Source organism: Panthera leo, chromosome B1 (genome assembly GCF_018350215.1).
Source record: "Panthera leo isolate Ple1 chromosome B1, P.leo_Ple1_pat1.1, whole genome shotgun sequence".
Classification (NCBI taxonomy): domain Eukaryota; kingdom Metazoa; phylum Chordata; class Mammalia; order Carnivora; family Felidae; genus Panthera; species Panthera leo.
In genome coordinates this window covers 28,164,063-28,181,554 of record NC_056682.1, presented here as the reverse complement: position 1 = coordinate 28,181,554, position 17,492 = coordinate 28,164,063, and the positions used below count along the sequence as shown (strand labels likewise).

Below are 17,492 nucleotides of genomic sequence, written 5' to 3'. Positions count from 1 at the left end.
TGACCCCATGAAGTAGGTACTTACTGATTCTTCCCACTTAAAGATGAGGAAGCTGAGGTTCAGTGAGGTTAAAATGAGCTTGCTTAAAATCCCAAAGTTAGCAGAGTGGGTGGAAATTATCATTAAAATCAGCCTGTCTGTCGGAGCCTCTGCACCATGGTACTGCGGTGGTCAGACCACATTATTTGTGAAGGGGCTCTCACTGCTGATGAGGTTGGGGAAGAAGACGCAGGCTCTAGAAAGCTGAGCCTTAACAAAGGACAAAATGAAACATGCTTTGTAAGAAACCCGTAAAACAGTGCACCGAATGAAGGTAACCCTGCTGCCCCCTAGCCAAGAAGAGGCCCACTTTGAGCCACGCTCTCAACCATAGCCATGGTGAATTCGAGGACTCTTGTTGGGATCCACAACCATGGCCAGGGCCATAGAGCACTAGGGGACTGATTCAGGTTTCTGAACAGCTGCTTGCAGTGTGGTGAGGTTTGGGTCTCAGTAGCAACAGCTCTGGCTAAAGGAACATCTACCCCATTAACTCTGGCAAACTGACTTTGGCCTGCTTCTGAAGAGGCTGGTGAGGACAGGCCAGATGTTTATGTCTCTCACTGCTTTGGTGAGGTGAGGGCTCCCGAGTTCTCCAAATACCAGACAGCAGAGGGGATGAGATGGACAGAAAAGGTAAGGAAGGAGAGGGAACCTGCTTGGTCAGGGTGGGATCCCCTGGGGGTTCAGCAACAGGCCATGGTTCAGCCAAGGCACGAGAGGTAACTAAGTCTGCCACCTGGAAATGAGGCTGGGTAGAATCCTACCGGATGGACTGTGGGAAGAATGAGCCAGAGAATCCGGGAGGAATGGGCAGGATGAGCTGTGGGTCTTTCTCTTCTCTAGTTTCTCTGATAGGAAAGCAAGATAAGACAACAGCTGGAAAGTTCAGGGACAACGGGTCTGAGTAAAGCCACATACAGGAACCATTTGGTCTCTCTGGGAGTTCAGCTGTTTCCCACTCTTGATCTATTTCCTGTCAGGGAGAGGTTTTCTCCCAGCAGGCGTGTCCGGACCCAGCTTCGGGGGGAGACTTCCTATGGGGACAAGTCCTCCCGGTGCTGACACAAGCTCCAGGACTCCGCTGCTGGATGGAGGGCAGGTGTGGTCGGTCACTCTGGTGGCTGTCCCTCGAGGTCTCGTTTATTCTTTCTGACCTCTGGCCTTCCGTTTGGCTGAAGCCATGAGGACTCTGCAGCATCAAGTGTTGTCAAGACGCGCTAGATGCCCTTCGTGCTTGAACTATCACAGCTTCACCAGTAGCCAGTCCTGGGATTCATTCTCCTTGTTGAAATTTCCTTGAAAGACTAACCTTTATGAAGCCCTTCCATGTGCCAGGCACTCTTGTTCTACATGAGGGATTACTAGCCCTACTTTACTGAAGCCCAGAGAGGTTAAGGAACTTGTTCAGTCAAAGTCACGCAGCTCGTAAACGGCAGAGCCAGTGTCTGACCATGAAGCTCCATAGCCTTCACTTCCAACCCTTCCAAGGCCAGGCCCAGAAACAGTCCAGAAGCAGTGCTGGCCAAAGAAAGGGGGCTCTGTGCTCCTAAGTGGGAGACGCATTCCCGGAGCTCACAGCAGGCCAGCCTGCCTGCCCTAGCCTGGCCTCCGGGGGGAGTTAAGCCAGGTGCTCCTAGACCAGAAAGCTAACCAAATCAAGAAGCAGACAAGGCTAGCACACTCAGGAGACAGAGCACCCAGGGGCAGTTTCTCCTCACAGTGTGGCCTTCGTGGAGCTGTAGGTTGAAAGGGAAATGTCAGAGGATTAATAGTTTCATCGATGTCTACAAACAATTTAAAGCCTTGGGCTGATCAGCCCCCAAAAGCAATCTCTGCAGTCCTTCAAAGCTGTGGTCTCCCAGACACTCACAAGCCCTGGACTGCAGGAAGACAGTAGCTGTTGGAGAAAGCCAGGCCTCGAGGGACCAGGGTCTCAGGTGAGAAGTGCTGATGCCATCCGGGAGGCACAGAAGCAAACGCCCCGAATCTCCCGACTCTTCCCTTACCTTTGGGAGGTTGGCCAGCCGGGTACGGTGCTGCAGGCCCTCCCATGGGTTTTGCTCACCAGTCCCACTACAGGACCAACCACCGTTCCGGCACTGGCTACTGCCTTCTGAGCAGGAGGGCAGAGGCTGAAAAATAAAGTGCCCTTCCTGTGGGAGTCCCGCCACGTGCCTGGGCAGGGCACGCCGCCGCCATGCTGCTGGGGCCGTGTGCTCACCGGAGTGCACACTCACACCTGCCCGGCTTCCTAGCTCCCTCGAGACGCTCCCTCTCTCACGGGCCACGCATTTTAAATCATACCCCATGCCACACCAGATGCCCTGGTGTCATCTCCACAGGGCACAGTGACAGAGGAGGTGCCTAACAAAATTTGTCTTCATTAAAAAGTTTCAAGATTCAGTTCTCAGAAGCTGCCTGTTGCTGCGGAGTCAATGCCTGGATACGGCGGTGGGCGGGCAGCTCTGGAGTTAGTGCCCGCACACCATCCTTGGCTCCCGTCTCCGCCCGTGATCTTTCTTCCGTTTGCCTGGGTCACTTTCCCACGGTCCATTTTTACATTGATTTTGGGTCTAACCTTTAAAGTATTTCCAATGTGTCGCAAGGCACCTCCCTAGGGGCGTGTCTTACCCTGGGAGGTTTGTGTTGGGATGTTAAAACCTTTTGTTTACGTGCAGGTGACGGGTTCCAGTCGTAAGCCCTGTAAGATCTGCCGTTAGGGCGAATGAGGCCTCTGAAGGAGAAACAGGTAACCGGGACCTGCTCTCTCAGCCCTACTTACCTGTAGAAGTTTCTGGCCCAACAACGTGGCTCTGGTCAAGGGTAAATGGTATTGTTTCTAGAATGTAATGAGAACAGTGCACTTTATTGGCTTCCTCTCTGCCCTGTCAGCAACAAGACCCAATGATTGCTAACAAAACCGAACCCAGACTGATAAAGCGGAGATGTGTGAGTATGACGTGACAGGAACCACTATGTTCTTTTGAGAGTCTAACTTTCCTAAAAGCCATGGATGAAACCTCCCCTCCTGTTCACAGTGACTTACATAATATATTTAATACATTTCAAATACCAAGGACAGGGTGATCATGTCTAAAAATGTTAATGATCTTAGAAATCACTTGTTGGCTGCATCATCTCTACAACGAATAAGGCAGTACTGCAGCTTACAGTCCCATTGCCTTATGCAATAATGCTTCAAAACTGGGATTTGGTGTCAAATAAGCTCTTCAATTTAGACCCGGAGGCACCAGACCACAGATGGAAGCTGGAGTAGAACTAGAAGGCGCAACTCGTTTTCAATGACACTTTCTGTCCCCTGGGTCCTCCTTCCTCTGGATCAGGGCGGACAGACTGGAAAGCACATCTATTTGCTTCAAACAGGCTTCCGATAGCCAACACACCATCCCCGTTGAAGCAAGATCTCCAGGTAGAGGCGACCCACAGATGCTAGAAAGAGAATCTTCCAATGCGCAGCTCTTGATGGTTCGGGAACCCAAGAAGAGACTGGCTGCGGCAGCAAGCCCTTGACTCTGGGCCAAGTCTCCCTGGGTGCTCTGAGGCCCTCTCCCACGAAGTGTGTGATCAGTGCCACGGCGGCCCAATTCTCCCACCATCTCAGAGATAACATCTTAGCTCCAAACTCGCATCATCATGAAAACAAAACGCTGCAGTCTACGTGAGATAATTTTTGCTCGGATTAAAATTTTTATTGAAATCTCTCAAATGTTACCAAGAAATAATTTTTGCAAAATGGGGAAAAGTAGCTAACAAGCAAATTCAACATGGGAGCTCCCTCTGCTGGTCTGCAGTAGGTTGGTATGTTACAAACACATTCCCAGAGACAAATCTAATTTGCTGGAGAAGTGGACAAAAGACAGGTGTGTTGGGCTTTGCCTCAGGAGAGAAACACTAGAAGAAAAAAAAAATCCAAGTCTCAAAACAGAGCACAACATTGCTAAGAAAAACAAAATAATATAAAAGCTTCTCCAAAGACATACAAGTAAGATCTCCAAACAAAACCAGAATCATCCACTAAGGGCATTGCTCCATTTGGTCTTCCCCACTGCTCTACCTCCAGTTAATAAAAATTCTCTCAGACCCTTTGGGTGAAGGTTAAGTTCTGATTCCCTTGTCTTTGCCTCCAAGTCTCTTCTTACAGGCTTCTCATCTACTGAGAGAAGAAAGATCCAAGGAGTCACTGGAGTGAGGCCTTTCCAAAATTGCATCAAAGAGTTAAGCTTTTGGTGAGCCAGCACTGAGGCGTGGAAAGAGCAAGGCCTGGGAGTCAGGTGACCTGGCTCCAGTCATGGCAGAGCCATTCGCAACTCTGGAGAACTCTCTCCATCTTCTCCAGTCTGTTTCCTCAACTGTAAAACAGGCCAGACCTGCTCATCGGTAAAGCCCCTACCAGTTCATTCCATGATTCTCATATTGGACAAAGAAATTTAAATAACCACATCTGTTCATGAGCCTTTAGGATACAGAACCCAAGCGTCACTGGGAATGACTCCAAACAAGTTGTGGGGTTGAGCACAAGGATCTCACTGATATCAGATGAGAGTTCCACCAACTCTAGGACCGATGTGGCAGAGCCAAGTGGATTCCAGGTTGGGAAAATCTTGAGATCGAGGAAGAACTCACAGGGGAGGGTGCCACCATGGGCAACACATCCCGTTTAGTCAAATGGTCGAGTCACTGAATCTTAGCACTGTCTCTCCCTAACCTTTGTCACAACGGCATGGGCTTTCTAATCTCTTAAGACTCTTTAGTTCCTTCTCCCACAACCCCAGATATACTTTGGATTTCATCCGTTACATAAAGGGCAAGTTACCCAGATGTTAGGGCCCCAAAACTACCATTCCCAGTCCTTTCTGGCCAATGTCAATTCTTGCCTTTCCAAGGTAACGGTGAAAGGCTTTGTTGCTGATTAACCAAAGCCATCAATATTCAGATGACTCCACAAACTTGGCACCATTTCACAGTATTAACATTTGCCTCAACTGTCCACCTGTATTTAAGCACTCTAGCAAGAGGAACGAAGACTTATCCATGGATGATGGGGGCGGGCCCACAAACAGAGGGGCCTCTGAGTTGCTCCCAGTCATCGACAAAGTTATCCCTGAGGCCACTACGAACATTTAGAGGACTCAGCAGAAGATGTGTCCACTGGCTTAAGTTTTATCCGTTCTCGCTCCCCTGCTACCTGCCAGGAGACCAAGCACTGACACAGACAAAGGTGGAAGCAATGGCAGGAAGGGAAGAGAAGGGAAGGGGAAGCAGAGAGCACAGCTGATCTGGATGGAACCTGGGTCATCAGTCTTAGGACTGCTGCTACCAGAAGTGACGCTCTGTGCCCGGTGCTCTCACCACCACCATCTACTTTTCCCTCACTACTGGTACTGCTTGCTACCTCCCCTTCCCACACCGAGGGTCACCACACCGGGTGGTGCCTGGGTCCTCTCTCCGCAGTCTGCTTGTACGGGCCTGGGCAGCTGGGTCGTCAGCATGTGCACAAAGCACTGGTAACCCTGCTGGAAGAGAATGGGAGCATAGGCAGCCACCAACACTCCTGACCCCGTGGCCTGTGAGGATGTCAGCTGGGGGACCGCCCGTGCGTGTTTTATACAACACGGTGAATTCTGTACAACATGAAAGAGCTGTAAGTCAGAAGGAAGAGTATTCTGGGAAGCTGTGTATTTCATCCAGCCTTGTAAATAAACACAAAACAAAAAAACCCCACCTGTCTGTCTAGGCCAAAGCTTTTCAGAAACCAGGCTTTCCTGCTTTTAGAAAGAGTTCCACGTGCGCTAAGACAAATGAAATCTATATTCTCTCTTGCTGTTGATCGTCACTCTGAACCCGAACATTCATTACTATTCCTTGCACTAGAAGCAAAACTACGAGCAACATTTTTTTTCCAGGGGAAGAGGAAGGTTGGTATGTAGATAGTAATCTTTGTGAAGAAACAAGGGAGTTTATAAAACTCAGGCTACTCTTCACTGAGAAGGAGTGGGTCAGATCAGAGACCTTCACCTTGACTTGTAATTACATTCTCAAAACTACACTGGTACCTCCTTTTATACAGGGTTTCCTAAAAGTGGAAAGAGGAACCCTTAATCTTTCCTGTAACACATATAAGACAGCACGCGGTCTTCCTGGAAGCTCCCAACTTTCCCCTTTGGTCACTAGATCTGAGGGAACACGACAGCAGCGATCTCTCAATACACAGGTTCACACACAGACACGTAAATCCTGCGACAAGTGGACACCTCCCTCTGCAGCCCTTCCGCGCAACCAGGCACACACGACCACGGTCTGGTGACGCCCTCTAGCTGGCTGGGCCCAGTCTCTCGTGTGTGATAGGAGGGTGAGATCATTAAGGAAGAGAGAGGTGTCATTTGGGGCAAACATCAGGCAGTGGGTGATATCATTGCTGTCAGACGATCCCCAAGTCCTGGAGTGTCAGCTTGATTGAGAGGGAATCATTAATCTCCTGCAGGTGGGTCTGTTAGCTTGGATAGGTGTTAGTTGTACGGTGTGCTCTGGGGAACCGGGTTTGAAAGGACCAGTGGTGGAGTGAGTGAAGTCGTGGCCGATGGGTATAAATTACCTGGGCATGCAGTGAAGCGGGATAGGTGAAAGCAGGAGGAGGTAGAGCAGGCGCTAGCTCCGCTGGGTACAGAGGGTACGGGGCCCACACTTCAGGGCTACTGGGGTAAAGTGCAGGCACTGTGAGCTCATCTGCAAGAAAAGAATAAGGGAAGAGTTAGTGGTTACCAAACAGCTGCTTTCAAATCAGAAACAAAACACCAAACAACCCGGAGCCCCAATCGATGTCAGGAGTCAAATTACTCTCATTCCTTTAATAACCTGCTGGTTTTGGTCCCCAAACTCTAAGCAAGGGAATGGTAAATACAAAGTGAAAAAAGGCAACAGGCATCTGCTGCCTGTCTGGCCTGCTGAGATGTCGGGCCTGGGCTCTGCCCCGGACACTCTGATGTCTTTCCAACTGGAGCTGGGGGAACACAAGAACAGTGGGGATTTCCTGCACAAAACCGCACACGTGGCCCTCCGAGGAAAAGAGGAAGAAAGACAACTGGTAGGAGATATCCCATGAAAACCCACTGCAGAGTCTCTGAGAGAATAATGGCTTACTGGCAGGACCCAAACAGACCTGAACTGTAGGACTTCTCTGCTTAGAAGTGTAATTACTACTAACCGTTAAGTCATGATCACCAAGCATTACCCATTTAACACTCAGAAGCACAGAGCCAGACGTTGTGCCTACAAGACATTTAAAATGTTAAAAATTCAGAGAATAGAAGTGAAAAAGGCTGGAGTATCCTGATTAAAGTTAAGCTCCACAAAGATGCAAATTAGAACATTCACAGTCACTGCTTACACAAACTATATTTTCTAGGAAAAAAAAGTGAGTCATGTTGCCAACTGACTGGTCTCAATCTGATTCCATTCAGGTCAAGCTGCAGTTTGCCAGATTGAAGGGCAAGTGCCCGGGGCTCAGAATGTATCAGGAAGCAATCCATTAAAGTAACAGCAAACACATGAGGGAGCGTCTCAGCAAAGGCAAAAATAACATCAGTCAATAGTTATGAATCTGGACTCTGTAAAGCAGCAATCTCAGTATGTGCTTTTATCACCTGTCAAAATCTGAAATCAAGTAGGCCAAGGATGCTACCCAGGACTGCTGAAGGAGTCAGGAAAAGGTGACTTATAAAGCCATTAGAGACTCTGCCATTCAGGACTTTCCAGAAGTCTAGAGTGCACGTGACCCAAGGTCAATCAAGTCATTTCACTCCTTCCCACACGGAAGAAGTCACCTTAGGCCTGCTTATTCCAGGTCTCACTCATTCTCGCCATCTGCCAAAACTCTGGCTCTGGGCAGGGTTTTTAGTGTGGGAAGGGGGCTGGAGACAGAACTTCCCTGAATGTGATGTGGCAACTGCTGTACGGAGCAACCGGAAAGCAGCAGAGCCTGTAGGTGCATGTGAAGCTGGGGAGTTTTTCCACAGCTGGCCAGCATGGCAAGAACTTCTGAAAAGATGGAGACTCCTGAGCTTACTAGGGACTATCCCTTCAGAAGGCAGCCTGTGGATCTCGACAATGTGGAGTGCTGTAACCATGGCTGGCCGGACTCCCCGAGTCCCCTTCTCAACAAGGCAGTTTAAAAAAAAAAAAAAAAAAAGGTCCTCCTCAGGACTTAGTGATGGGAATACAGACTGTTTGCATATCCAGGCTGGAAAGCCTAGCTCAAAGAGTAGACTGATATTATTTGACGGGGATAACAGTAGCATCATAAGCCTCTTTAAAATGATCAGGTCTACACCACCGATTTCCAGTTCTAGGGTATGTAGGTGTCTGAAGCTTCTGTAAGAAAATTCCTAACAGAGGGATTGGGAGAATGCTTAACAGACCTCTGTGTTTCCGGTCATGATGAGACCATATGATTTCCATTAGAGCAACTCTTGTGGGAGCCCCGCTTGTGGAAACTGTTGCCAGAACCCATGCCTCGGATTTCAAACAAACAACCATTCTCAGGAATGGCAAGCTATTATTGTTGTTGTTGTTACTGTTATTTCAGCTACCATGCTATTTTAAGACATTCTGAGCCTTTAAAAAAAGAAAAAGAAAAAAAAAGTCAAGAAAGTCTCAGGACCCAGCACACTAATGTCTTAGCCCATGCTTGCTCAGTCCTACTGTGACAGCAGGAGACTCTAAATGCCAGCAGAGAGGACTACGCAGGACCTGCAGCCTGATGGCAGCCCTTCCTCATCCTGTTGCCTAATAGGAACTGGCCAAGTTGGGGGTGAAAGTTTTAAAAATGAAATGTCTTTTATGATATCTGATCCTAGAAATGGGGCATAAATTCAAGCACTCCCACGGAATTAAATAAAACTTTTTTGGCAAAAGCTATCTGATCCTAGAGAGAGAGATAGTGGAGATAGGGGGAGTCAGGGTTTCAATCTCAGCCTTGACAGATGGAATTTATGATTTCCAGACATTTCTACATTTTTATCCTACAGCATTACTTCCCACTGGGTCTAGACTGATGCTCGGAGACTATTCACTGACCTGCATCTGCACTAAACCTAGCCCAGAATGGGACATTTGGAAACAAAGTCCCCAACCCAAAGCTGCTGACGGTACAAGTCAGGTAGTGGAGTGAAGGCCTAAGAGAGACTGGAGCGAACTCACATTGGATAAATCCCGTCACACATCTCACCACCCTTCCCTTCTCCCCTTGTGACGCAATCTGGAGTTACCATAAATGTCAAGAGATGTGCAGCAGAGTGGGCTGGTCGGGAGGAAGATGAGCTCAAAACGTGCCAGTGGAAACGCTCTGAGCTGGAGGGCACTGGGGAGAGGAGGAGTCCTCAAAACCAAGTGCCCACCGGTTGGCCAGTGAGAGCTCAGGAAGGCAGGATCCAGCCTGCACCCCTGGCGCCAGCTCTGAGACTAGCACTTAGTGTGTAATAATGCTTGGTAGACTTAATGGGGCCTGGTGGAAAACTTTAAAAGCTGCTTAAAGATACACCACTGTTTTCTTTATTAAAGGAAAACTTAGGAAATATCCATAGGAACTAGATCTAAAATTCCCCAATCCTTCCAGTATTTGCCACACTAAAACAAAAACCATGAGCAAAAAGGAGACTTGAACCGGAACACATGTTACAGAACAGTAATTTTCAAAGTTCAAAATAAAAGCAGTTGGAACCCTTTCTTCAAACTAATTTTCCCCAGAATCCCTTTTTAAATAAAGTGTAGTGAATTTTGGTTGCCTTGATGGTGGGGTAGCTGGAGGACTTCAACCCCCATGTTTGTCTCCCAGGTACACCAGGGTTCCAGAGAACAATGAAAACTGCTGTTATAGCTGTGCTCACCCATGGAACAGTTTTTAATGCAAGTTCCTCTTGGGGCACCTGGGTGGCTTAGTCAGTTAATCATCCAACTTCGGCTCAGGGCATGATCTCGCGATTCGTGAGTTCGAGCCCCACACTGGGCTCTGTGTTGACAGCTCGGAGCCTGGAGCCTGCTTTGGATTCTGTGTCTCCCTCTCTCTCTGCCCCTTCCCTGCTCACACTCTGTCTCTTGCATTCTCTCAAAAATAAACTTAAAAAAAAAAAAGAAAAAGTAAGCTCCTCTTCCAAGTCTGAAGACTGAACTCATTCCTGCAACTCCTGAAAAAAACCCACTGGAGGGAGGGAGGGCCATGAGCAGCCGGAGCAGGGGAAGAAACAAAGAACACTGGGATGACTTTGGGAATGACTGGGACAGAACCAAACAGGCTCTCCTAACACAGACTTCAGTGCCTGAAGTACTTTGGAATGCTGAGGGAGTCCTCAAGTGAGCGTTTAGGGCCTCACAAAGCGCAGAAAAATCTGACCCAGGAAGTACAGGTGAAATGAAAGGAAGAAAGGTGAATAAGCCAAGTCAAACTATTTACTCCTTCCTCCGCGCTCCCAAACTTTATCTTCATAGCTGCACTACGGCACCCACAGTGCACCCAGTCCTGTGAGTCAGTACTTTTCAAAGTATGGTGGCATCACCTGGGAGCTTGGCAGAAATGCAAATTCTTGGCTCCAGTACAGACCTACTGAATCAGAATTCTGCCCCCCCAGGTGAATCTGATGGATGCCTAACTTTGAGAACCACTGATACAAGTTGCCTTCTTGTCTTTCTTAACGGATCAAGATGCTTGAGCCAAGTGTTATGCATGTTGCTCTCAAAGAGCTTAGCACAGTACCTGCTACACAGCAGTTTGTTTAATGAATGGATGAAATACTTCGAGAGAGAAAATGCAAATGAGAGCAATGATTGTGGACTTGTTCTGTGAGAGAAACTGGAGGGTCAAAGCAGATCCAGCCTGACGGCACCTGCTTGGCCCAGAGCCACTAGTGACAGAGCAATATAGGCACGGTGGGGACAGCTGGACCAGGCTACGGTCACACCTGTGGCAAAGCAAGCCCTCACAGACACGTACATTTCACTAGGATGCTGAGGAATCTCTGAAAATCCACATACTCTCTCTTGGCAGAAGAGGGTAGTAAGCTGAATTTTGTATATTCTTTTTGGTTGCTAATGTGTGGTCTTGAGAAAATTAAAACAACTGAAGAGACAGGTTTTCCATAGCACAAGCCCTTCACACACACAGATGAACCAACAAAGGTGCGGGCAGCAGCAGGGGAGCAGATGGGCTGGCTGAAAAAAAGAGAAGATTTGCTGCCCTGAGCCCGTTAGGATGACCACAGTTTGGAGGGGTGGGGGTGGGGGTGGGGGTGAGAGAGACTCCCCTTGACTACATAGGCTCTTGACCCCCCAGTGAGGGGAGGGATCAGGGCCAGGGCTTTGTGTCTGGGCCTAATCCGACCCTCTGCTGAGAGGGTGATGGGTCAGTCCTCTCCCATTAGTCCAGATCCAGCAACATCCTTTCTCCTTTCGCACCTCTGAAGGATACAGTTGTTGAGGGCTCACAATATACATCTGAATAAGCCTTTTTTTTAGCATAAGAATATACAACCGGAAAAGCTCAAATTGTATTCTGGCAAACGAGGACTAGAAACTTCCCCAACTCCATCTTCCAATCCCTTTGAAAAGAAAAAAAGAGCAGTGTCTGACAGAGGTTTAAACAAAAACAGCTAATGAAGATCATCTTGTCTGCCTTTTCATTTTGGATGCGGAAACAAACATGCAGAAGGGCGAAGCTTCCGGTGTGAAGTCACACTGAAACAGATAAAGATGAACTGACTCTCAAAAACAACAGAGAGCAAGAGGGACACGGATAATCTTTAATGGACTTAACCTGAACGCAGTTGAGAACACAAGGTCCAGGAACTTTAGGTCAGTATTTACTCTGCCTCTTGGATATTTTTACTTGGAAATATTCCACGGCAATCTCATACTCAACACGTCTGAAACTAAACACAGTCCCTCCCTCCCACTGCCTGTCCCCTTCGGTTCCAGATTTCAGTGAAAGATGCCAGTCAGATGCCCAAGCCATGGTGACCTGGTGGTCTTTCACCAAGGCCCCACTGAACCCGTCCCATCAGCCACTCTCATCTTAACTACCACCACCGGGTTACCGAAAAGGCCTCCTCACAGTGCTCCTGGCAGTCACGCTGCAGCCAGGACAACTTTGAAAACACAATTCTGCAATGTCACTCTCCTGATTAAAACCTTTCTGTGATTTCTCCTTGCTCCCAGGACAGTGTCTGATCTCCAGATACCACGGCCTAGAAGACTGCATATGATCTTGCCCTCATCTGCCTTAGCAGACCCGGCTCTCACCTGCCACCTCATCACGGTCTAGGATCATTCTCATTGCTGGACCATGCCCGTTCCTCCCCCACCTCCAGGCCTCGTACACACTAGCTCCCTCTGCCAGGGCATCCTCTCCTTTCAACTGCCTTAACCTGTATTCTTTCTTCAAAGGACTCTACTAAGATGTCACTTCCTTGGGTGGCAGGGAAGGAGCACCTTTTCTGTGTTCTGCTGCATCCTCTGTCTCCCAGGCACAGCACTTACCTCTAGGACTGCATGTTCTCACTCTCTGCTCACCCAGAGCCTAGCACAGTGGATCACAAAGTATCAAGAAGTCAACCACTTGCTCTATACTCGATAAAAACAACAGAGAAAAGAGGATATAACTTCTACCTTGCCCTTCAGAAGAGGAAACGATCAAACTGTAGGTTAATTCAATTCTATGTGGGAGACAAATATACACAGAAGAGAGACACGAGAGGATATAAATGTGACTTCTTAAATAAGATTATATTTCAACCCTGTTTTAATAACATGTTGTATTTGCATACATTTTCATACACAGCTAAGAGGGTGTATATCCATTATCATTCTGGATACTCATCCAAAGCTCTGGAGAAAAGGGCAGGAACTCTATTCAAGGTCTTACAGCTAACTCATAGTGTCTGAACTGGGACCAGAATCCCAGTCTCTTTGTCTTATGGTTCAGGCTCCCTTCCATACAGCATCCTGCCCACGTCCCCCCACATACCACCAGTGGTGGTGGTGACAGGCCTTAGAGCAGGGGTGGTCCTCATCTCTAGTTTTTGGCATACTCCGTTTACTAGAATAAACCTAAGCAGAGTCCTTAAGGAGAGCTTGCCTGATAAATGAAGCCTTGACCAGAAAAAACCAAAGGCTAAATATAATGACAAATTCCATTTTTGATGAAAAAAAATCAAATTTGAAAGAAAAAATAGATCAAGGACTCCCATTCACACGTATCTCACAAGTAGTTGGTCCATGTCTGTTAAGTAAACCCCTCAAAAATCAGTCTTCCAAGGCTGACTCTTTTGTAGACTATCCTATCAGGACACACTCTTCTCGTGTCAGGGTTAAGAATGCAGCATATGCCAGCTTCGGTGGCCCGGCACACTAACTAGCTCTGGCAGTGGGTTGAACAGTGTCCTCCCAAAATTAGCATTTACCTGGAAACTTTTTTGAAAACAGGAATTTTGCAGGTGTAGTTATTTAAGGACCTTGAGATGAAATCATACTGGATTTGGGGAGGGTGCTAAATCCAACGACTGATGTTCCTATTAGAGGAGAGGACACAGAGAAGATGGTGATGTGAAGCCGGAGACAGAGACTGGAATCACGTGTCTACAAGGCAAGGAATGCCGAGGACTGCCAGCAGCCACCACAGTTAGGAGAGGCATGAGAGGGTCTGTCGCTTAGAGCCCTCCAGGAGGAATCAGCACTGCTGACACCTTGATTGCAGACTTCTGTCCTCCTAAACTGCAAGAGAATTAATTTGTTTTCAGCCACCCACTGGTGGTAACTTACTGTGGTAGCCCTAGGAAACAGACAGTTCCCAGAAAAGGTCACATACTTTCACTGGCTCCCTAAGAATTACAGAAGTGTAAAGGAGGAATCAAAAGATTTGGTGAGAAGCTGAAAGGATGTCTTCAGCACCACCCAGCACAAATCACAACTGTAATTCTTCTGTTCTGCACACGGAGCTAACTGTACTAAATGCTCGAGACACCAAGAGTAATCAAGTGTGTGCTCAGGTCTCTTCTACTTCTATCTACTCTCTGTCATGGCCCTTGGCAACTTCCATTGTTTCAATTGTGAGTTCTGTTTAGGATAACCCATTAATCGGCAGCTTTGATGCCCACTCCAATGTAAACATTCCAAAGTCATCTAGCTCAACTCATCCAAAGGTGAACTGTCACTCACAACCAATTTCTCTTCTCACCTCCCCACATTTTCCTTTATCCCATTTATTCAGCTTCAAGGTCTCCTTCATTTCCATGTCCAGACAACTGCTGAGTCCTAATAACAGTAAAGATGACAAAGATACCAGCAACAGTGACAACAGTGGTAACAGAGTAGTAGCTAATGCTCACCAAGCACATTTCGTGCCACACACCGTGCTCCTTGTGGAAGGTAGGAATATTCGTCCGTTTTACATGGCAAGGAAGCAGAGGTACACAGAGGTTAAAGAACCACCACGTGACTCATAGCAGGTGACAGACCCAGGATGTGAATCGTGAATCAGTCATCTTTGTCCAGAATCCAACCCTTCACTTCCCGCCTCTCTATGTTGATTGCATTTCCACTACACCTTATTTTTTTTTTTTTTTAAAGTTTATTTTGAGAGAGCAAGCGAGCGTGAGCACGCGCAGAGAAGGGGCAGAGAGAAAGGGAGAGAGAATCTCAAGCAGGCTCCAATTCTGAGGCTGAGCTCTGATGCGGGGCTAGATCTCAGGAACCATGAAATCATGACTTGAGCACAGATCAAGAGTCAGCCGCTCAACTGACCGAGCCACCCCGGAGCTGCTACCATCTCACCTCTCCCCTTCCACCCCTGCTTCTACTACCGAACTGCAGGTTCTCACCTACACTGATTTAGTAGCCTTTTGACTTTTAAACTGGCTTCCTGCTAACTTCCAGTCTCCCCACTCCACTTTTTTCTCTCGTAACACATATTCCTGCAGCAACTCTTCAAACCTGCAGGAAGGCCAACCTAGACCCACAAAATAAGGATGCCAAGGAAATTCCAAAATCAGGTTGGTCTTGATTCAGCTGGCCCAGCGTCCCTTCTCCTCCACTTAATGATTTTCTGTCATGCCTCTGAGCGGTCACTGCTCTCAACAGTCCTGTTCTTTTATTACTGCCCAGCTGTTCTACGCCAAAAAACTATCCAATATAATCCGTGGCTTTAAAAAGATGTGATGCCTGATCTGAGAGGTGGAGGGAACCCAGAGCAGAAGCAGGAAGAAAAACTGTTCCTCTGGGGACTTGCTTTAAGTCACTATTGTTATCTACTCCCGCTCACCACCGCTGGATACTTTCATTCATCTTCCTTCTTGAGCGGTGCAACTGCAGGGATGAGGGTGCCCCAGCTCTTCCCCAGGCAATTCCCTTCCCAGACACGGGCAACTGAACTTGGAGGGTATTTTGCCAGCCTCTCTGAGCCCATGGATTTCTTAACAACTGCAATCAAATCTAGAGTGTAACAGGAGCTGCACTTCCAGAAAGTGTTGGTTTTATACTAACAATACAAAAACATTTGCCCAGCTCCACTCTGCTAGAGACTTCGCTAAGCTCCGCGAGGCTGGACCACTGCAGCTGTACTCGCTAGTGTACCCTTTCAGTGTCCGACACAAAGTAGCCATTCAATGAACACTTGCTGAATGAATATACTCTCCCTTTTGCATAACATACCCACTCCCCCTCTTTCTGTACTGTCAGTTGAAGTGAGTCTGCTCCCTCTTTTGTTGATGAAACAAGAGCCTCTTCCATCTATGGCAGATAATTTAGATTATAAAGGGATTTCAGTATCGTACACGAGTGGTAGTGTGGCTAGTCAATGGGGTTGTTTGCATATCAAACAGGAATAAGGATATTTATACAGCACGTACTTTGTGCAAAATAGTTCACAGACTTGAACCTACTTCTTCTCCACAACATCTTTCTGAGGTAGGTACTGCTATTATTATCTCCATGTCACAAATGGAGGATGCTAAGTGATTAAGTGACAGGCCCAAGGCCACGCAGCTGGGAGTGAAGCCATAATTTGAATACAGACCATGTGGCTCCAGAGCTCCTGCTCTTAACCACTGTGCTAAAACGGTATGGGGCCCCTGGGTGGCTCAGTCGGTTGAGCGCCAGACTTCGGCTCAGGTCACGATCTCACCTCACGGTTCGTGGGTTCGAGTCCCGCATCGGGCTCTGTGCTGACGGCTCGGAGCCTGGAGCCTGCTTCGGATTCTGTGTCTCCCCTCTCTCTGCCCCTTCTCGGCTCACTCTTTCTCTCTCTCAAAAATAAGTAAATGTTTAAAAAAAAAAAAAAAAAGAAAAAAAAAAGATGGTGGTTTTGCCTAGCCAAACACCTTCCCCCAAAACCATAAAGCTTAAACTCTTAACCAAGTTAGAAAAGACAGGTCACTACCCTGAAAAACAAAAGAGAAAATATTACTTCAGGGTGGATGAATATCTTAAGAGGTTAATTTTGAAAACATGGTAATTCTGATCTGCTTTTCTGGGCCATGACAATTATGTAATTAATACTTAAATTTATAAGAAAAGCATACTCCTGAGGTGATTTTCACTTGTTTTTACAAAAACTAGCTTAGAGACATGTGTATATGTCTATGTGTACATGAGCACCGAGTAAAGGAGAAAGAAGCCAGGAGAAACTGCAGGTCTGGATCACAGAGAGGGTGTATGAGAACCATCAACAACCTGTGCTGTACGGAGAATCCTGGAGGGCGTAAGAAGGAAGAAAAAGAAACTTCTTCCTTCATCTAAACAACAGCTAGCCTTTTACTAAAACTTCCAGTTGCTACTCACCATTTTTGGTAAGGGAAGAAAGTTGAAAAGGGAGAAGTATTTTCAAGAACATGGGGAGGGACAGGTGTTTTTTTAATGAAACAGCTACTTGGACAGAGGTCCACTTAGTCTGTGAAAACAGACCACCTACAAAACTATCTTACTAAACCATAATAAGCTCCTTGAGTGCAGGGCCTGGGTCTGTGCTGCTCACCACTGTATCCCCAGTGCCTAGCACAGTACATGTTCTAGAGCAGACGTTCAGTTTTTAATTAGTGTTGTTAGGCGTAAATCTTTGAGATAATTCTTAGAAAAACTAGGTCTAGGGGCACCTGGGTGGCTACGTGTCTGTGTGTTAAGCGTCCATGTCTGCTCTCAGCACAGAGCCTGCTTCAGGTCCTCTGTCTCCCTTTCTCTCTGCCCCCCTCCAGCTTATGCTTGCTCTCTCTAAAGAAAGAAAAAAAACCAAAAAACAAAAAAAAAAAAAACAAAAAGAACCTATGTCTAAGGTGATAAGCATTTTTAAGAACCTTGATAAATCTTACTCTGCTGGACTGTTTCCATATTATCTTCCCAATAAAAACAGATACATTTATACCAACTTTTAATATGACAACATTGGGAATTATCAT

The 17,492-nt window shown here is 47.2% G+C and overlaps 1 protein-coding gene across 7 annotated transcripts in view; it reads right to left on the bottom strand.

The window, feature by feature from the left end:
- Positions 1 to 17,492, bottom strand: part of RBPMS (RNA binding protein, mRNA processing factor) — a 169,697-nt gene that overhangs the window by 13,512 nt on the left and 138,693 nt on the right. For 6 of the 7 annotated variants that reach the window (XM_042934449.1, XM_042934444.1, XM_042934445.1 and 3 more), the window contains 2 exons: positions 6,656 to 6,786; positions 3,728 to 3,954 (listed from right to left, as the gene is read on the bottom strand). In XM_042934449.1, the coding sequence (XP_042790383.1) occupies positions 3,823 to 3,954; positions 6,656 to 6,786 (263 nt within the window). In that variant the 3' untranslated portion in view covers positions 3,728 to 3,822. Of the gene's footprint in view, positions 1 to 3,727; positions 3,955 to 6,655; positions 6,787 to 17,492 lie in introns of those variants that run through there. The other variant, XM_042934442.1, reaches the window with a different exon arrangement.